Genomic DNA, 22,012 nt, shown 5'->3' with positions numbered 1-22,012 from the left:
ATAAAGTTAAATAATCAAATCACTCCTTAAAAAGGCGGTAGACATTTTCCACGTTTTTCTAAATGATTTTATTATGAGAAAAGCTTCATGCTTACACATTTATTGAATTCACATGATATACAGATGCAAGAGTAAGCAAATGTGCATTACGAGAAGGCACACAATCGTTCCAGGATGGACGGGTTTTTGTTGCTGAGAAAGACAAGCTCTTTCTTTCCTTCTTCAGATCGACCTGTTGGTACAAGGTACATAATATAAATCGGAGCATGAAAGGTTATTCTGTATTTTTTCTACTCTTTGTAGTACTGTACTTCTATAGTACAGTATTTACTCAGTTGTTTACCTATTTATTTTTACTCATTTAATTAAACTTCATTTTTAGCGATTATCGCCGATTTGATTGCACAGATACTATTTAAACTAAACTGAGCTAGACAATGACATCTCTGAATTCAATCATGAAATGCCTTTAACTGAAAATTGAGTGTTTAATCTTATCATTATACATTACTGACACTCTATCTTACAATTTGATACTGTTAAGTGCTTTGACACAATCTGTATTGTTAAAAGCGCTATATAAATAAAGGTGACTTGACTTGACTTCCATTGACCCCCTAGCACCTCCTTTGCCCATTTTATCCAAAATCACTTGAAATGGACAATTGGCCATTAAATCATTTTGAATTGTAAACAGAAACTTCCTGCATTTTATATGGCCTCATTATTCTCTTTACACACAGCATTGACAATTGCCACTGCTCAGACTCCAGGCAAATGAATACACAAACTTACTGTGTGGATGCTGAAGCCAGTTGCGGTCTAAATAGTACAGATAACAGCTCTCAAACTCCTTCTCATTGTAGTTGGAGACAGAAACTGGCACAAAAGGTTCCATATCATCAAACCCCTCCTGAAAGACAGACATGAGAGAAAGAAAGAGAAAGAGTGCAAATATAATGAGCCATTTTAACAAATCTATACAACACGCATAACATATCATATCAAGTGCCTCTAAACTCTATTTCGCTAATTCTTCAAAGTCTATTGGCAATGTAAAAAGGACAACTAAACTCTGTAGTTTAATGAAAACAGGCATAATGAGATTGTTTTGTGTGTGAGGGCTGCTGACCTCTCCTAGTAGCTCACTGGGAAGGAAAGCAGACCGTGGCTTGAACAGAGAGCCAGTCTGAGACAAAGCTGTGAGAATGGCACCTCCACTCTATGACAGAGAGCAATGTAAAGTAAATAGAGTAAACAACTCGCTGGGAGTTAAATTTTTTTTTAATAATATTAAAGTAATAGTTTACCAAAAAATACAAATTTGCTGAATATTTACTCACCCTCAGGGCGTCCAAGAAGTAGATGAGTTTGTGTCTTCATTGCAGATTTGGAGAAATTTTGCATTACATCACTTGCTCACCAGTCGATCCTCTGAAGTGAATGGGTGCTGCCAAAATGAAAGTCCAAACAGCTGAGAAAAACACTACAATAATTCACATGACTCCAGTCCATCAATGAATGTCTTGTGCTGTGAAAAGCTGCATGTTTGTAAGAAACAAATCCTTCATAAACTGTCGCTATGGCTAAAATACCAGTCCAAAATGCATACTAACGCTTCCTCCAGTGTTAACCTTCCCTTAGTTATCTTCTGAAATTTTTAAACTGTTTGTAGTACTGTACTTCTATAGTACAGTATTTACTCAGTTGTTTACCTATTTATTTTTACTCATTTAATTAAACTTCATTTTTAGCGATTATCGCCGATTTGATTGCACAGATACTATTTAAACTAAACTGAGCTAGACAATGACATCTCTGAATTCAATCATGAAATGCCTTTAACTGAAAATTGAGTGTTTAATCTTATCATTATACATTACTGACACTCTATCTTACAATTTGATACTGTTAAGTGCTTTGACACAATCTGTATTGTTAAAAGCGCTATATAAATAAAGGTGACTTGACTTGACTTCCATTGACCCCCTAGCACCTCCTTTGCCCATTTTATCCAAAATCACTTGAAATGGACAATTGGCCATTAAATCATTTTGAATTGTAAACAGAAACTTCCTGCATTTTATATGGCCTCATTATTCTCTTTACACACAGCATTGACAATTGCCACTGCTCAGACTCCAGGCAAATGAATACACAAACTTACTGTGTGGATGCTGAAGCCAGTTGCGGTCTAAATAGTACAGATAACAGCTCTCAAACTCCTTCTCATTGTAGTTGGAGACAGAAACTGGCACAAAAGGTTCCATATCATCAAACCCCTCCTGAAAGACAGACATGAGAGAAAGAAAGAGAAAGAGTGCAAATATAATGAGCCATTTTAACAAATCTATACAACACGCATAACATATCATATCAAGTGCCTCTAAACTCTATTTCGCTAATTCTTCAAAGTCTATTGGCAATGTAAAAAGGACAACTAAACTCTGTAGTTTAATGAAAACAGGCATAATGAGATTGTTTTGTGTGTGAGGGCTGCTGACCTCTCCTAGTAGCTCACTGGGAAGGAAAGCAGACCGTGGCTTGAACAGAGAGCCAGTCTGAGACAAAGCTGTGAGAATGGCACCTCCACTCTATGACAGAGAGCAATGTAAAGTAAATAGAGTAAACAACTCGCTGGGAGTTAAATTTTTTTTTTATAATATTAAAGTAATAGTTTACCAAAAAATACAAATTTGCTGAATATTTACTCACCCTCAGGGCGTCCAAGAAGTAGATGAGTTTGTGTCTTCATTGCAGATTTGGAGAAATTTTGCATTACATCACTTGCTCACCAGTCGATCCTCTGAAGTGAATGGGTGCTGCCAAAATGAAAGTCCAAACAGCTGAGAAAAACACTACAATAATTCACATGACTCCAGTCCATCAATGAATGTCTTGTGCTGTGAAAAGCTGCATGTTTGTAAGAAACAAATCCTTCATAAACTGTCGCTTATGGCTAAAATACCAGTCCAAAATGCATACTAACGCTTCCTCCAGTGTTAACCTTCCCCTTAGTTATCTTCTGAAATTTTTAAACTGTTTTGGACTGTTTTTGTTTAATGGTACTTTGCTTTTGCAAATTCTGTTTTCATTCCAATGGTAAACTTTACTTCTGCATATTTCTCTCTCTTGATTCAGACGACATGACTTTTTCACTGGAGAAAGCAATATTATGGATAAAGGACTCGTATGTTAGCTGGAAGCAACAGTTAAGGTAAAAATGTCTTGATATATTTGTTTATTACAAACGCAGCTTTTCACTTCACAAGACGTAAATTAATGTACTGGAGTTGTGTCAATTACTGGATTGTTTTATCAGATGAACTCTTATTCTGGCGGCACCCATTCACTGCAGAGAATCCATTGGTGAGCAAGTGATGCAAGGCTAAATTTCTAAATTTCAATATGAAAAAAAATCATCTACATCTTGGGAGGCCTGATGGTGAGTACATTTTAGCAAATTCTCTTTTTTGGGTGAAATATTCCTTCAAGTAAGAGTTTTTTTTTTACCCAATTGTTTTTCATAATCTTCCTCACATTATGAATCAAAGTCAGTTCCTCTGGCTCACACTACATAAAAAAAGAAAAGAAAGCAGGATGTCAAACAAACGCACAAATTATTTTAGAAGATTAGTAGAATTATGTAATAAATTAAATATTTTTGAATTCCTATTCATTTATTCTGGCTGATTTACACCAACATACCATAGTTCTGTCCTCCTTTTTAAGAGATGTTTTGCCCCACAGAGCATTTACTCCATCCACAGCCACGGCCAGTTTAAAGGCCCCCTCGCCCTCTGTGGCGCCCCCTGCCTGCAGCCTCAGCTCTCGCAGCACTGCGCCCACCACATCACTGCTGCTCTTCATACGATTCACACCCTGTTCAATTTAAATTAAATGATTAAAAATACAACCAACTTTTATTACGAAAAAAAAAAAAAAAATTATGTATATTAAAAACGAAAATAAAAGAACAAGGTGATGAATAAAACTACAAAAATGACTATGAGAAGTTAAGTCAGGCACACACTGTGCAAATTTAAATTTTTAATAGTCCTTTACGATTGTTGCTTGCCAGACTGTACGAACACGATGATCATGTCACACTGTGGGATCTCAGTTGTCATTAATGTCAGACTATATGACAGTCAAAACGTGCTAAAAACGGATGCGTGCAAGAAAACTAGATTTCGTTGAGCCGAGGAGGGGAGCGCCAGGAGTTTATGGCGGTTAGAAGAAATCTCTAGCCTTAATTATAATGAAGCCTGAAAAACGAAGGCAGTTTGACGTTCGTCATTATAGAAGTCACACTGCAGGACTGTGTGCCAAATCGCAACGGCCATTGCAGTTGTCGGTGAACACGTCAAACCAGCAATCAAAGACTACAGATTTTAGCCTAGGATTATAGGAATCTTTTAGGATTTTCAAAATTTGTCCCAGACGACCAAATCATGGCCAAAATCACACAGTGTGTGCTGGGCTTTAGTCAAGCTAGAATATAGTCACTTTGAGGTAGTGTAATGGGGAATGTTTAATATGATAATGATGATGAATAAAACTCACCTGATCAACAAGCTCCCCTAAAGGCTGCCCCTTTTCAGTACTTTCTCTTTTTGTCCACACATACCGCTGTGTTGTCTTTATCTGTCAATTGATCAGATTAACATCAGAGCAGCTTAATAAATGATAAAACTGACCAAAATAATAAGTCAGTGATAAATAAATAACATCTCCTCACATACACGAGAATGGAACTAGAGGATTATATATTGTGAAATTTTAATTTCTACAGTTTTACAATTTTAAAATATTTTTAGACAAATATATTTTGTAAAAAAATAAATAAATATTCATTTATGTGGGCAAACCAATGTGATAAGGTGATTTACCCACAAAAAACTACCACTTGCATTAATAAACTCTACAATACAATAAACACATCAAGTTGTACCTTGGATAAAAAGTGTTCATTGGTGATTTTGAAGTTCTTCAGCCATTGGGATGCCTGGATTGGCTGGTCGAAGCGTGAGGGGCGGGAAGAAGATGGTAGCAGCTCTTTACAGTTCTTGACCCACAGATGAGCTACAGAGAAAACATCATAGCATCATCAGAATCCAAATTTCATATCACCTTACATTTTGATTGAATGATTGTGTCAGTGTAGCTCACCATCGGGTATGTGCACGATCAGCCAGCCCTGAGTGTAGCAGTAGTGCAGGGCATGACTCAAACACATGGTCTTTCCAGTGCCAATATCTCCATCTAAGGCACACTGTCAAGGAATCAGTGTGAAAAAATATGCACAAAGTAAAACAGCTCACTGGATTGGAATTTTGTGTTTGAGGATACAGAGTACATAACGCAGCGGAGGCTTGCTGTAATCAGCCTTTTTAAGATATGAGATAAGCTCCAGCGCTGGTGGCCTCACCATCACGCAGCCTTCATTAAACGTTTTAATCTGAAACAAGAGCACAAACATGCATTAGTCGTCCAGGCAACTTCAATCACAAATCATGGCAATGGCATCTATTTGGACTATATTAAATCAATGTTATGCTCAATGTTCTACACACACACACACACACTGCAGTACTGTTTCCAAACCTGCAACTGGAAGCGTGGAGGCAGTCCATGAGGGAAGAGTTTTTGGATGTGAGCCGGGGGGAGCGTGTAGTACTGCCCAGTATGTCTTTCTGAATGGTACGTCTGAGAAAGGAAAAGGCAAGAAAGATTGAATGTAATAAGAATGTGGTAATACTTCCATAACATATTTTACATGCAGTTTCAAGGCGCAGTTAAACAAGTAAATATTTAAGTAATACATAAATTACCAAGCAAAGCAAAAAGATAAGATGCGCCGATCTAACATTTATAGAAAAATCGGTTTTATTTTCCACTTCCATTTTATTTTTCCCCAAATACAGTTTTCTATTTCTAGTGCTGTCAAACGATTAATCATGATTAATCACATCCAAAATAAAAGTTTTTGTTTACATAATATATGTAAACTGTGAATATTTATATTACGTAAAAATTTAATAAAAAAACTTTTATTTTGGATGCGATTAATCACGATAATTCGTTTGACAGCACTACTATTTTCCTTTTTCTGGATTCTGTTTTTAATGGTTTAAATTTTAATAATCAAAAGTATGTCTAATCAATTAAATTCATAATACTACAATTTTAACAATAATTGTGAAAATCAGTGAAATCGGTTTTATTTATTTTTTTCTGGATTCTGTGTTTTATGATTTATTGCAAATGTATTATCAAAAACAGTGGTAATTAAATGCATGTATAAACCTTTGACAATTTAAGAATTTTTAAAAAATGCAATCAAATGAAATTGAAACAATGTGCTGCACAACAGAGGTTTACAGTTTAAATTTTAAAAAAAATTATATATATTTCTTAACAAATGTTTACATTTTTTTAATAAACTATTATTATGATGTTAATTAATTGTATTTATTTATTTTTAGCAAAAGTCTGCTCAATTATGCAAAAAAACAAAAACAAATTATGCTTCATTTTGCATCAACGACTTACAAGACTAGTCATGTACCTCTGATTTTCTCATGGTCATACTGCATAGAGAGCCTCTTATGGACCTCTTAAAAATAAAAAACATCTTGCCAGTGGTGATTTATCCCTTTAAGATCAGCTTCATGCATAAGTACATTTGAAAGCTACTGATAAATGTCTATATAAGACACTACAGTTTCTGGGGGTTTTTTACGTACAGGATCCTGCTCTGAAATTCTGAAGACTGACAGTGGATTTGGTTCAGCTGATTCTGTTTCCACATTAACTGCCTCCAGCTGCTGCCCACTGCTTTGGATGTGGAGATGCCTGAACTTCTGTGTTACCTGATAATGACATAGGGGTTATGAGTGATATATCCTGTAAAATGTTCTTAATTCATATATACTTTATAGATAATAAATATAAAACCATAAATGAAAGGAGAATGGCACTTACTGTGGGGCACAGTCGCGAGGACAGTTTGTGCAGATTCATGTTCTGAAACAAAAGCAAAGCAATTTGTACATTTGGCCAAAGAGGTTCTCTTAATGTAATCAGGTTGACCCAACTATGCTCATATTAAAACTGTTAAACAAATAGCTGGTTATGCAAGTGTCTACCTATGAAGAGTGATACATTTCCTAAATTAAAGGAAATTCCTTTTTTATAATGTTAATCTCAGAGAGAGTGTCTGGCATCATGAAGTCTGTCACCTTGCGAGAGATATGCTGGCTAAAAGCATGAAAGTGCATGAGGCATGATGCGGTTACAACATGATGCACAAAAAAAACGCCATAAGACAATAACTCACCTCTAGAAAGAAAGTCGACAGATGAGAAGAAAACAACCTGTCGATCAAGAGTTACATGTAACGCGATAACCACGGATTGCTGGTTGGTGTGAACGGTCGTACTGTCACGGGCCACGGCCGATGGAGGTCGCCATCATAGTTTCAGAACACGTCGGAAGTTACGTCATTACGTAAATGACGGAGACGTGTGACCAAGAGGTCTGGGTTTGGCTGGTAAGCGTCAGATATGAATTATGTGTATATACGTAATATCTGTTATTACCATGACCTGTTAGCCTCTGCTGGTTGATAACTATACCGTTATGCTTCATCTTTCTCCATTGACGACCGTTCAAAAGTAGCATTTTTGCATCTTTTTCCCAGCGGGGTTGATTTAATCTATTATTATTTTCTTTTTGTGATATAGCGTGACAAAACCTTTTTTTTTTTTTTTTAAAGTGCCTTTCTAAGCTTCGATACTTTTTTTTCTTTATTGTTGTACCTACGTTAGACCCATTCAATCTTAAATTAAATTAAGTTACATAAAACTTATTACATATTTAAAACTACGATAACAAAGATATAAATAAACCATTTCCAACTTTGTCCCATTATGTTGTTCGAAACTGAAATAGAAAGCCTTTATTGTCAACGAAATTTGGAAAGCTGCTCCTGTTGGTGTCAAAGAAACAAACATATAGCAATTAACGAAGTTAAAAAATTTTTTTAAATTCAGAGCAAAGATCGTAGCCTCCAAATACAGCAGGTAAACAACTTCCACTGAAATTGTATCCTGGAGTCAATTTTTTTGTTCAGAAATCAATGAACCTCAACCAAAGAAATCAACACTTTTACTTTACTCAAATGAAGTCGACATTTGAAACATAGGAGTATATTATTGATCTGTTTTTTTTAATAGGAAAATGTAATATTTGTCAGAGCAAGTGTAACTCAAAACCCCATTTCCTCTCATTTCCAACTCATTTCCTATGTATTTTGAATATATAAATATTATCCAAATAAGATAAGAATTATAAGAAATATAATATATATAGAAGAAATATAAATATATTATTTTTCAAAAAGAAAAAAATCTGTCATTTTTAATATGTTTGTGATTCCAATTAATTTTATTTTTATGTAGTAACCTTACTTGTGTTTATTTGTTAAATGTCATGAGAACTTTGTTTTGTATGTTTGGAATTCAATAAAATATAGGATTGAGATGAATGGGAATGCTAACAGATGGCATTATCCAAGTATTTTAGACTCCGAAAGAGAGAAATGACAAATATAATTCACAACATGGTTGTAGTCTAAATATAGCACCCTCTGTAAATCATCTTTCCTCTGAAACACAAGATGCTTTCTACTTTGAGTTTCAGCTGAGACTTACCCAAACCTGGCTAATAATTAGGAATTTGTTGATACATAAAGTATAAATTGAACCTGCTGTTACTGTATGCTCTTGATTGAAAATCCATTTCAGATTTGGTAGATCATTGTTGTGTATCATGAATTTAATTCCTACCTCTTAGTCTAAAATATACATTACATAATTTGCATGTCTTTAAGATTCTTTTACGGCTTGTCAGTATATAGCTAGATATGTACTGTAATGTTTGCACCGTCCACCATCTATAGGTCACTCGTAGTAAGTGCGCAGTTATGTCGTTTAATATTATGTTCCGTATTGTAATACAACGTAAGGCAAGTAGCCTAAAGAAGAAGAAAAAAAGAAAAAACATAGGTGTTGCCAATAGATCGCATCAGTAATTTAAGAACCAAACGTCTAGGAACGAGATTTCCAGATAGTGATGATTTGCATGCATAATATTAAATAAAATGTCAATTATTGATAAATGACCAAATCTGAACACCTCGATGAATAATAACGTAGGCTATTATCTTTAAATCGAACTACGCAGGTTGGCCCATAATTCAATTACATCATTGCTCATCATTTCAAAGTCGGCCATCTCGGGTTAGATTATTCAATATCATTTTCTAACACACACATGCTAGATTGTAATGATTATCTCTGCTTTGATCCTCACTTTGATAGTGTCGATAAAACAGCATCCGCTAGGGTGATAAATGCGCGAGTCTGTTTACATTTCTCTTTCTCGCGTTATTGGTGGGTAAATTTAGCTCAAGTTGCAGGCATCAGCTCAGTAACATACACAGCATGGTCATTCCTCTCCTCCGTCTCCCCTCAACGGTGAACTTGGGTTGTGGCTATTGGGTACACAATGTACGACCATGCTTTTGATGTAAAACAACTGCGCAAGAGACGGATAGAAACAGGGGGGCGAAGAGAAGAAGAAGGAGGGGGACGTGAGTATCGTGTGGTGTTGCACAATGTTCATCTTCATGGGTCCTTCGCTTCGCGCAATGGACACGCAACATCCCTCCATTTATCGTTTCAGCTCGTTGCGCACACTTGTAAATTAGCTGCTCCTTTTCTTGCGATACGTCCTCTTTGCAGCTTGGGTAAGTCATTTTTCATTTCGTGAAGCAGTTTGGAAATGCTTGTTGTTGTTTTCTTAAATCTCCGACGAGTTTTACAGGACATTTTCGGAGTGTACTACTCCCGTTGCTTAATAAAAATGTAATTTGAAACGGGACATTCATCTGTTAGGCCCTCGCGCATGAATACGCAGCGACACTTTTTATCGTAAACATACGCGCGTGCAATATCGCTTATATACAATTTGAGCTATTCAAATAATAATATAAGTAAACATCTCATAATAGGCGATAATAGATTAGAAACCAGGGTCGTGGTCTCCCTACTCGATTTTTGCCACTTTCCCGACAACTTTATATCGATTCTGCCTTCGCGCTGTAGATAACAGGCTCGTATTGACGTTTAACTGGAAAAACAGTTTCTTCAAATGTTATATCTATAGCGAGGGAAACTGCAACTTATTACATCCTACTTGTTATGTCCCATCAATCAAGTCGTATGCACTCTGCATTGACATGCTGTGCTTGTTTGCTCGAGCCAACTGAAACATTATTGTCATGGACTCCTAATTATTCGCCCATATCTCTGTCATATTTTCATATAATGCTCTCGGTTTCTGCTATTTTTGGAGCACCCGGCTATATCTAGGTCAGAGAGGAGCCTGTAGAATTGAAACAGCTTTATCCCTTTGTATTTTCACATTTGGCTGATAGATTTGCGGGCAAATCACGGTCAATTCTCTGAGTTTGCCCAGAGAACCCTTAAATCTTGTCAGGGAGAAAAGCTTTGCTGAATGAAGGGCAGTGCTCAGTGATGTCATCTTGTTTTGCTACTCTAATGCACTTCAGACTACTGTATGCTACTTTCACATTGCACCGATTAACAATATTCGACTGAATCTGCTTGACAAGTGAAACAGAGGAAGAGCTTAACACGTCTGCTTAACTGACAAAAGCTGGTGTTAACCTGCGTATTGTTGTCTCGACGTGCATAAGAGGACAGAAGACCCCACTGGGTTGAACAGTATAAGATAACCGTCATAATGAGATAACATACACAAACTGAAACATAGTGATACCTAATAACTTCCTGGAGACTCAATGCACTTGACGCTGAAGGGTTGGGTTGAGAATACATTGGGTAAAGATCAATAAAACTGACACCGTGAAGAAAATTTGGGGAAAGGAAAATGCTAATTATTTCTAGATGACGGGAACAGGGATTTTCTTTCAGTAGATTTTTGCGTGTGTGCAAAGATTTGTATCAGCAACACCAAGACAGATTTTTAAGGAAGCGCATATGGTTTTGATTTACAGTGAATTATTTAACCGCTCAGTGTGGTCTGCTTTGAAAATGCTTTAGAGATATATTGTAAAAGAGAGAGCTAATTATATACCGAAAGGAAAAATTATGAACAAAATAAATTAAATGGCAGGACAGGAAAAAGTCAGGGAAAGAGGGGATAACAAACCTGCGGATGGAGGGAACATTGAAGCAGTACAAGAAAATGAATAATTATGGTAAATGTCGAAAAGTAGGCTTATGTCCCAGGGAGAGAAAGACCCTCAAACGTCCTTCTCACTTTGCGTCTGAACTGTGCTACTAATAGCCACAGAGCTCCCTCTTCTGCTCTCCACACACACACACATCATTGTACTTTGCTCGCTCTCCTCTCCTCGGGCCATTTTTCTTTTCAAGTGTTCCATTGGGATTGTTTTCTTAGCAGCAAATCCTAAAGGAGGAGCTGAGAAGATTGCGCTCAGCAAGTGAAACGCTGCTGGATTTTGTCTTCTTTAAAAGAATTAGCAAAGACTGAAACAGCCTGCAATGGGTGTTACTTTTACTAGCTAGAAACGGTCGCTAAAGCACTTCACAAAATGATTCAAGACAAGAGATCAGGGTGGGAACTTTACCTTACGGTTAGGCGAGGTTGTACAAGTGGATAGAAAGTTTGATATTGGAAGTGTTTTGACAGAGTCCAGTCAACAACCCTCAGATGGCTCGGGCTACTGATGCTGGGCTTTATTAGCATGTTCCTCCCTGCAGCCTGGAGGTCAGCCGCTGGATTTTATGGGTCCCCTGTGCAAGTTAACGCACTGAGGTCATCATGCGGAATCTTCCATAGAATGACCTCACTCTGTGGGAAAGCACCTGCCTTTCAGACAACTCAAAACAGAGTTTCAGCCAGCTTTTCACAGTTGCTGGGGATTTTTATATGGGTATGTCCCGAGGGAACTGGTCTATAGGAGATTAAGATGTATCATGCTCTTCATGTACCGTATCATGTAAGTTAAAAGATTTGTATTGTAGATTACTAAGAGTTAACTTGAAAGTAGAGTAGACACTACCTGGCTAACCTACGTCTCTTCACAGATACTGTAAAGTTTTCTTTAGAGTTTAAATTGTAATTGATTCTGTATATTAAAGAACTAAACTTTGTTAGATAAAGCTATCTGGATTTTTTAAAGATGAAGTCTTCATCTCACGATGACGCATGAGACCATGCTGCCCTGCCATTACACCAAATTTGGAAATATTCTGAACTGTTCCGACAGGGCAACAAATGGAGAAACCACAATCAAGCTGAAAATGTGCATATCTTCGGGGACCCGAGAGATTATTGCATTTCGACTGAGTTAGTAACAAGACATTCCTTCCTTCTACATTAAAAATAAAAGGTTTCCTCTTCAGGTTCCAGTTGAAAAGTAAAGCTACAAAGTTGTAGCAGTAGGTTAGCTGATGCATAAAATCTCATTTTTTATTAACTGCATGGTTTTAACAACTAGAGCAGTCATTTCCTTTAAGATTGTTACCATTTTCATGTATTATTTTAATTTAATCTAATGATTGACCATACATCCAATGCCTCCAATTGTCCACAATAATAAATGCCAGAGACTCCTAGTTTTTGTAAATTAAATGGCAGAGTTTAAAAAGTTTTATTAGCCCTGGATATTCTTCAGGGATTCTACTCTTTTTAACCATTGAAATTGTATGACTTTTCCAGTTTATATTTTACTGAGATAAAGGATAACCTAATCACAGCTGATTAAATATTTTAGAGCTCGGAATGATTAAAAAAATTGATAGTCTATTCATCATAAAAATGCCCCTTGAGTTTTAAGATTTTATTCATTGATATGACCTTTCCAGGTCTAGAAATGTCATGTATCCAGAATTTTCAAGACTGTGGGAACCCTGATTCTTCAAATAAAATAAAAAGGATTCAATTAAAATAAGAAAATCTTTTTGTAATATTTCAGTTGCTTTGTCTTATTTTAAATAGTTTTAAGTCATCCTGCTGCCTCCTTAGAAGTTTTCTGAAGGCCCCTAGTGGGCCCTGACCCTGGTTGAGAACCAGTGCTCCAGACTATAAAGCTATTAACATCGTTAGATGTCTGGCAGTAATGATAATTAAATAGATTTAGTGTCCTTTTGTCTCAGTTTGTTCTAAATCATAGTTTAATGCTAAATTTGCAAATATTTATTATACATATTTTACAAGACCATATACATTTTTGTATTTGCACATTCTAAACAGATTAATCCAAAATAATTTCTCTATTTATAAGTTCTTATTTTACTTTTTTTTTTTTACTTTTTTTTAGTTTAGGAAACTTGCTTTGTGACAAATTAATTTCATGTTTTAAAGACAGTATAACATGTCACACTACAGGACGTCTACTTTCTAAAAGTATTTCATGTCAGCTACTCAATAACAGATTCCATTAGCATCTGAATCTGCATGTTCAAAGCCAGCTGCACATGCTTTGATAATCCATGCCTCTAAATTGAGCACTAAGTATTTGAACTAGTCAGTCACAGCAGTAGCTCAGGTAACTGGACAGTTGAGTGTAAAGTTGCAGTCTTTTTGAATAAGATATGTGTTTTGATCTGGGTAAATGTTGAAATGTGTAACACTTTCTGTTGTACTGTCTGCATATCTAATCTTCTCACTATGTGGTGAGGTTTTCCTATGAAAATATTTTAATGTTGTGTCATATTATGTGATACGCCATGAGTAAACTGTGACTAATGTTCTTCTCTTTCCTGTTTTTCCCTTTTTTTTTTATAGCCGCTTCCATGGTACCAATACCTTATTACTCTTTCAAGTCAAGTGAGATGATAGAAGAGTATTAAATAAGACTGAAAAACATAACATTACCTTTTCTCATAAGTTGAACATTAATTATTGACAAAACTTTGACCGTCAAAGTACTTCTCCCATTCACGTCTGCTACTCTGAAAGCTCAAATGGATAAGAAAAGGCAAAAGACAACACCAAGACTGGAGAAAGAAGAACAAAATGAGAAGGCAGAAGACAGAAAGAGGATGAGAAAAACCAAAGGGGCTGAACCAGAAGTTTCCTCAAAGAGTATTGCCAATGAAGTTAAGCAGCAGCAGCAGCCTAGTCCGGGGGAGTTAACAGATACAAAGCCTGACCAGTCAGATGGAAATTTAAGAATGAAAATAGGGGTTGGAGCGAAACGGACAAAGAAGCCCCCAAAGAGCCTTGAGAACTTCATATGCAGGCCCACAATCAGAATCTCTCAGAGGCTTGCACATGGGGAAGGTCATAGTTCATGTGGAGGTGAAGTCTCCAGTACTGAGATCAGAGTAGCCAAGTCGCCACATCGTGAGAGTCAGAAAAAAGATAGGAACGATTGCATTTCTCCAAAAGCATCCACAAGGCTGAAAGTCCAACTTCCCACTTCATCCAAAAAAGCTGACTCTACACCAGTTATTACAGCCTCTAAAAAGGTAAAACTTTCTAAGTTCTTTTCTGTATTGCTTTCATTCTTTGTTTCTTTATTTCTATTTTAAAAAAATTTGTGACAAAGGCTTGTTACTATTTCTGTCTGTATCTTGCCATTTATAGCCACCAGTGGTTTGACATTTTTATCTATTTTTACATCCCTTCATTTTATCACACGCGTTCTCTGTCTTTTTTGTTCACTCAGATCTTATGTTCTCTGTTACTGTCATTCTCACAATCTTTTTGTCTTCCTCTCCAATAAACTGAAAAATATGCAGTTGGAAGTCCTTCATCTTCACTATTATTCATTTTTGTTGGTTCTGATTACCAGCAAACAGTTACTGGAAAGCCTAAGGCTAAATATATTCCTCCCGTTTGTTTTATTTTTGCTCAAATGTCATGTGCCATGTCCTTCTGTCTAATTCACCCAGATTCTTCTAAAATCCTTGGATCATAGATCCATGGAGTGGTTACACAAAAAGAGTTATAAATAAAAAGAATACGTATTTTCCTTGACTCTTGGTGATGTGTTATTATAAAATGTCCGTGAAATTGAGTCAAAGCCTGTCAGAGTCATCAACTAATGAAGCCTGTCAGATTTCCTCAAAAATTTATAGCTACTCCAGATTGCCTTTGATTTAATTTTACCGGATATCCTTGAGTGACCTGAATGACTGAATATCTTCAAACATTTCCTGATGAATTCTGGTCAGCACATGTCCTCTCTTCCAACAGGCTCCATCAAAACACATGAGGAAGACTGACTCAAAGTCATTATTGACATCAGATGGACCTCCGTATGCAGTTCAACCACAAACAGATAGCAAAGTACCACTTTCAGATAGGATAACCTCCTCTACCTTGCTGAAGCAGACGTATTCACCTCCAGCTGCCCCTTCTCCACCTTCCTCATTACAACAGAACTCCTGTCCACAAGACAGCTCCCAAGTTTTAAATGCTCAAAAAGAGAAGGGTGAAGATTGCCCAACTGGAGAAGCAATGACCTCCTCCCTCAGTTCACATGGTTCAAATGATATAACACTGAATGCTCAGACATCTCAGCAGTCTTCTTCCAGAATTGAAAATGACAGTGAAAGCACATCGTTTCCAATATCATGTAGTGAGAATTTAGTAAAGCAAACTCCTTGCCCTCCAAAAAAGAGTAGAATCATGGAAAGTAATGTTGACAAGGTTTTAGATGCAACAGAGACAGAAGATGGAGATTGTGCATTTTCCCAAAACACGAGTAACACCATAACTAACAGTAGGAGTAAGGAAAATGGTTTATTGCATCAGCAAAGTCCCTCTATAAAGACACCATTGCTCCTTACTGCTTCGGATAAATCTGCCGAATCAGCAACTCCTGAGAACAGCGCTTGTACACTAGAGTTACTGGAGAGCAGAGGAAGGAATAAGAAGTACACTGAAAGTGAAGTCATAGATGACACCAGAAAGATGACTGTGGAACCTGCCCAAGCTGTTGCTGTCCAGCCAAAAGATGGCAGCAGGGTGGGGCATATCATTGACAAGAATAAGAAAAGAGCTAGGCATAGTTCAAACCAGGACGAAGATGTGCAGTGTTCCTCGCAATCCCCTGGGTGTGCAGATTCTCAGTTTAACAGTTCCGTTCCAAGTGATGAGCCACCTTCACATCCCAAACAAAACATTATGTCACAGAAGAAACAAAAATCTGTTCAGATGACTAAGATGGAAAATCCAGGTGAGAAGATGGATCTGGTGAAGACCGCCAATGTTAGTTCCACTACCTGTAAAAAGATTCCACATAAATCAAACCTTAAAAAAATTCATTCCATTAAGTCATCAAAGCAAGGTAAATCAAGACAAGCTGGACAACCTCCTAAATCTAAACAACTGCAAAATTCATCACCCAGATCAGAAACCGTTTCCTTTGAGCCCCCTCCTAAGAAAAGGGGTCGTCCAAAAATGGCCAGGTTGGAAGAGACACCTCAGGAAAGTGAGTCTCAAAAGTCTTTTACTAAATTCCCCATACTTGAACATGCAAACGTCGCTGATCCAGAGAATGGCCTGAATCTCCCAAAGCCAACTCCTAAAACCCTAGGTCAACCCAAATGTTCCTCCTCTGTCCAGAAAAAGAGATCTAAATCACTAGACTCAGCATCTGGGAAGAAGGGTGCTGAAGGAAAACTCAAACCCTCCTTGTCTAAAGCTAAAGATGCTCAAATCAGCCGTAAACGAAATAGGTTGATAATGAAGACAATTATCACAAATATCAATAAGATGAGAGTGAAGAAGAAGGATAAGGTACTCACACAGTTCCTTTCAGAGCAAAGCCAAAGTTACAAATCTGATTTTGCCCAGAAAGACAATGAAGGTGAAGCAGATGGAACACACTCTTTATCTTCACTTGTTACGTCTTTTGGGGGAAAACCTGGTCCACAAATTAATATCAGCAAACGTGGGACTATCTACATAGGAAAAAGGAGAGGTCGTAAACCTAAAGCTCAAAGAGAAACTTCTGGTCAAGACTCTGCACAAGTTCTGGGTCAAAAGTCTCAGCAAGTCTTGACAGAGTCTTCTAATCAGTTAAACTCTTGGTCCACCTCTGGTGAACATAGCCATTCATTTGATGGCCAGTCTCCTTTGTGCAGCTCTCCCTATTCATTTAAACATCTTGAGACCCCTTCACCCACTCTTAGTACTTTCCGAAGAAATCTTCATCTTGGCAACCGTGAATATGATCAACATTCTGCTCCAAAGGTAACCAGTTCCCAAAAGGTTAAAGCAATGCACGAAGAGAAATCGAAACCTCCTTCCTCCTCACAATCTGCACCATGCCCTTCAGCTACATCCCAGTTAGGCTCTGTAAGGATTCAAGACCGCAGAACTACACACCTTGGACGATCAGTATTGATAGAGCAAGAAAGACTCAAATACAAGTGCCATAGAAAAGGTCATAATTGCTTAAGCCATGATAAGATTAGGAGACATAAACACAAATGCAAGAAAAAGTATCTTCAGCTCAGGGCCAAAAGGCAAGACCCAGCTTTCCTGGCAGAGATTGAGGAGTTAGTGGTCAGACTTAGTGAGATTCGTATTGTGCATCATATGTCATCACGAGGGTGTGGGGATGAAGCAAAATCTGGAAGGAAGAGTGGGAAAGGAAAAGCTCACCCTCACGTTCTTCAGTGTCTACCACAAAACCTTCATCATCCAGCAATGTTTCAAATCAACTTCAGCGGTTACTACTCCCCTCAGTCAGAATTGTCTCGTGACTCTCTGCATTATGTTGGAATGGCAGATTTTAAGAGGAACAATGGGTGTCCCTCTCAACCAGGTGAACATATTGTCACACATTGCCCGGTAGTGCACAAACTTGGCTTCCCACTGTCAGGAGGCGGTTGTTACCATCCACCATACAAAATGCCACCCTCTACCACTTCATTTGGTTTTGGACTTTATAGAGGATACCCTCCATCTGCAACTATATACCCTTCCTCACCCTTTTTACCCTCCTATGTGCACCCCTACTCCAAAAATCCCATTTTAAGCCCATCAAAGTTCCACAAAAGGAAACACAAGTTTCTGAGACGTGACTCTCTACTGTGTGGAGGGAAGCCACCGGGGACGTATGCTAATGTAACATCTCATTCCCCTAGTGACTGGTTCAGTAGAAATAGCTGGCAAAGAGAAGACAACAGAGAGCAGGCTAGAGATAAAAGGTTTGTGGATGATAGGCTTAGAGAAAGAGAAGGAATAGAGGGTTTACTAGAACAAAGTAAGCTCAGAAAAGACCATTTCAGAAGGAGTACGCCCTCAAATCCCCCCTGCTCTTCCTCAACACCCTCAAAGCAAGCAGACAAACACAAAACTTCACCACTTTCATATATAGGACCTGCACATCTGAGACCGATATCAAAAGTTAGGTGGGCAGAACATCAGCAGCCATGGAGGTGGAGAGAGAGCACTCAGGTAGAGCCAGGGAACAGGGTTTTAAACCAAGAAGCTCAGTCAGGGTACCAGGACGACGATGATGAAGATGATGAAGACCTACCATCACCTCCCCTAGCAGACAGAGCCATCCACCATCATTCTTTCCTGAGGAACCCCAACCTTGCTAGTAGTGCATACAGTCGAATGACAGCTCAAAGGAGGATTGGTGAAGTACAGTCTGCTTCAAGGAACTTAATGAGACCTGGAAGCTCATTGATGAAGGATCGCTCAGCTGGAGCCATAAGAACATCAGGTGAGATGGCATGAGATTATTTTTTGTTTGCATGTAACAAACAACTGCCACTGCTCAGGTGACATTCTACAGAAGATATTATTTATTAAGGGTACAATCCAAAAGTAATTTTCAATGTTTGGCATTGAAATGTTCAGTTGTAACATTCAGTATCCTTTTGTTCCTATTAACTAGGTGAGAAAATGTTTGGAATGCTTGTACAAATAATTACAGACTTTGAACAGTGAAATAAGACTGTTTTATTACAGGATTGAGAGTCTATGAGTCTTATTTATCTCCCACTGTTTTACTAGTTTGGTACCAAAATGGAGCTTGATTTTGCTCTGCGTGTAATTGGCTACACAGGTTTTCCTTGGCAGGGAATCTGTTTAGAAGTCCACTGAGAGGTATACGGTCTCTTGTGTGTAAATATTGTTACGCATTAGCTGTACGCATTATGTGGTATTCTGGCATTAATGTTGCTATCATTATGTTCTTGTTTTGTCTTATGTACTCTTAGATAGTTTTAGATGGAGTGATGTGTGAGGGAACCACAAAACCTGTGTATGCTTTTAATGTCTCTATGTATGTTATCTCATACTATCATGTGACTGTCACAGTAGCACCAGTGGAAAATGTGATTTACTGCCAAGTTGAATAGAATTTGATATTTGTTTATACCACAGACATTTGTATGTTGGCTCTTTGACAAGAAGCCAAGTGTGAATCAATGCTTAAGTTTTTTTTCTCTGCAGACACACACCTTTAGAATCAAAAGAAATGCATATTTGGCTAATTAGCATTGCTGAAAACATATGGTAAGAAATAAACACCAGCATGCGAAGAACTTTTCACAGCAGGAAGACGGGGACATTTGGTGTTGCGTAGTGTGTGGTGTCTGCTTGTCTTTGTGCATGCAGCTTTGACTGTTTATTAAGTATACCTGCCCATCAGGGGCCCTTTCTCAGAGGAAGAGGCCGACACAAAACACATTTTATTTTGCATTCTGAGTGGCTTTGAGATATTGAGCTTCAAAGTTTTTGCATTCCATATAGCAAAAATGATATGGGGAACAAGTCTCTTTCCTACATGACAGAGACTCTAAATATATTCTAAATGTGCAATATCAAAATCCTCTCAAATTTTTAAATGGGGATTTTTGGAACAGGTCAAATGCAGATAGAACCTTCTAATTCTAGAAAGTCATTTTCCGCTTGGAATTATAAGGTTCCATCTTGCAAAACATTAATTGAAGCAACAATTTTCAAGAAATACAAATAGTTGTTTTATAATTTGTTTTAAAACATAAAATTAGTGTTGTAACAATGTGTCAACATGTATGAGAAAAGTCAATTTAATGCTTTATCACATTTATTCCATATTTTAGGACAAATTGGTTAAGTTAGGCACAAAGGGCAATACTAAGTATTTTGTTCAGTGCTAATGTTAATTTTAGCTAGGATTATAGTGGGTAATTAAACACATTGAGGGAACAGTTAAGGCATCTAACGTTACTCTAATCCATCTGACCAGGACTTTACTCCACAAAAAGCGGGACAGGGAAAATGGCTTTCTCTTTAGATCAGTATGGCCGAGATAACATGCAAACGTTTGTAATTAAGACCCCATCATTTAAATTGTTGACTATTTTATATTTAAGGCTTAATGTTGTCAAATTTAAGACTTTAAACTGCATGAAAATTTCGCCAATCATTACATATTCGGGTCTTTAGCGACCCAGACTTATATCCAGCACGGATGGATCTCTAATTGCTGCAATAGCAAACTCTCCTGATATTTTAAGAACATAAAATAAAAAGAATAAAATAAGCATACTTTCTTACCTTTTGAAACAAGGGTTCGAATTGAGCAGATGACTTTACCATCACTGCCATCATCAGAGCGCATTTCCCCACATTCAGCATCTGGCTCATATTCACGATCTCAATACATTCTGAAAACTATCGTTTTCAGCATCTTCAAAAACAACATTTTGATCGCTATTCACCACATCCACCATCAAACTACAGTGACACTTATATTTCATTATATGCAGTAATTGTTCTGCAGTAAAGCCATTCAAGCCAGTTCAGTTTTTGCAGATGATTATTTGTTATATGCATGCGCTAATTATGGGTGAAAAATCACGTCATCATTATGTTTTAAACAGTGCCACTTTGTGGAATTAAGGTGAATTGCACTTATTGATTATGCAGACACGTAATTATTGTTTTTTTATGTTTAATCTTTCCTGCTGTTATGGAGCAGTTCGGCGACATGACAAAGAACGTTGATCCTGATTGGTCCGCTTGCGTGCATTGGAAGTGCTGATTGGCGGATTCACAGATAGAACCTTATAGAACCAAGTTAGAGTTCGACTTTGTAGATAGAACCTTTTTGTTTTCTAAATAAAAAGTCCTAAAAAACATCACATAATGTAAATAAGACACAGAATAAGAATATGTGAATAACTCAATTTTGATAAAAATGTCAGAACCTATAATTCCAAGGGGACGAAGTAGCATTCATTTTTCTAAAGCAACATTTTCCAACAGCCTTCAGAGTGCAACAGTTCTTGTTCACATCATTGAGGTGATTTGAATGTGCAAAATGTCCCATGAAGAAGCGATGCCTTCATGTCACTGTGATTGACTGATAACCTTGTCAATTGGATGATTCCTGCTTACCATTATCATTACCATGACTATGATTGGATAATTACCCTGTTTATGCAATAGTGCCCGCCTGTCATGTTCACATCCAGTCTGGACTCAATGAGTCAAACTAATGCAAATCAATGAGCTAACTACAAAGTTAAAAGCTCATTTATTTGGACATCTCCACTTTCGGTCACATCCCAATCGAAGTTAACTTGAAATTATGGTCTGTGAGTAAGTATTATGTTACTGATTGCTTAATGAAGGTTCCTAAAGGAAATATGAATTGGGATCATGAATTTCCATAAAAGTCCATGCCACTCCTGCCTGTTAATTCTCAACAAATAAAAATGTGTTTTTCCTGATTTCCTTAAGGAAATGCCAGTTCTTGCAAGAAAGTAAAAGAATGGTGTTAACATTTCCATAAACATAATCGAAGATTTTAGGTTTAGGGAATGAAATGCCTCATTAGAACCACTTTGCTTTTGTTTAATTTTACTCACTAGTCTAGCACACAAAATCAACAAAGTCAACTTTGTGGATATAAATGCCTAAACAAGTACTACAGGGATTTCCATGTCTGTACAACTGAGCAGTGGTTCAT

The 22,012-nt window shown here is 37.3% G+C and overlaps 2 protein-coding genes across 12 annotated transcripts in view; one reads left to right on the top strand and one right to left on the bottom strand.

Annotated features, from left to right (window-relative positions):
- Positions 1-51: 51 nt before the first annotated feature.
- Positions 52-7,481, bottom strand: dap3 (death associated protein 3). Its single transcript, XM_058746044.1, has 13 exons — positions 7,343-7,481; positions 6,988-7,029; positions 6,750-6,875; positions 5,608-5,709; positions 5,353-5,461; positions 5,173-5,265; positions 4,955-5,085; positions 4,567-4,647; positions 3,709-3,882; positions 3,514-3,573; positions 2,505-2,594; positions 2,168-2,285; positions 52-232 (listed from the first exon to the last, which is right to left on the bottom strand). The coding sequence occupies exons 2-13, from the start codon at positions 7,024-7,026 to the stop codon at positions 147-149; spliced, it is 1,209 nt and encodes a 402-aa protein (XP_058602027.1). The 5' UTR covers positions 7,027-7,029; positions 7,343-7,481; the 3' UTR covers positions 52-146.
- The window catches only part of LOC131521383 (histone-lysine N-methyltransferase ASH1L-like), a 27,302-nt gene continuing 12,727 nt past the window's right edge, over positions 7,438-22,012 (top strand). For 4 of the 11 annotated variants that reach the window (XM_058746040.1, XM_058746041.1, XM_058746042.1 and 1 more), the window contains exons 1-3: positions 9,286-9,814; positions 13,867-14,552; positions 15,283-18,772. In XM_058746040.1, the coding sequence (XP_058602023.1) occupies positions 14,046-14,552; positions 15,283-18,772 (3,997 nt within the window). In that variant the 5' untranslated portion in view covers positions 9,286-9,814; positions 13,867-14,045. Of the gene's footprint in view, positions 7,556-9,285; positions 9,815-12,346; positions 12,427-13,866; positions 14,553-15,282; positions 18,773-22,012 lie in introns of those variants that run through there. The other 7 variants (XM_058746033.1, XM_058746036.1, XM_058746038.1 and 4 more) reach the window with 7 other exon arrangements.

This window comes from Onychostoma macrolepis, chromosome 16, assembly GCF_012432095.1.
Source record: "Onychostoma macrolepis isolate SWU-2019 chromosome 16, ASM1243209v1, whole genome shotgun sequence".
NCBI classification, from domain to species: domain Eukaryota; kingdom Metazoa; phylum Chordata; class Actinopteri; order Cypriniformes; family Cyprinidae; genus Onychostoma; species Onychostoma macrolepis.
The sequence above is the reverse complement of the archived record's forward strand: the minus strand, read 5'-3'. Positions and strand labels throughout refer to the sequence as shown.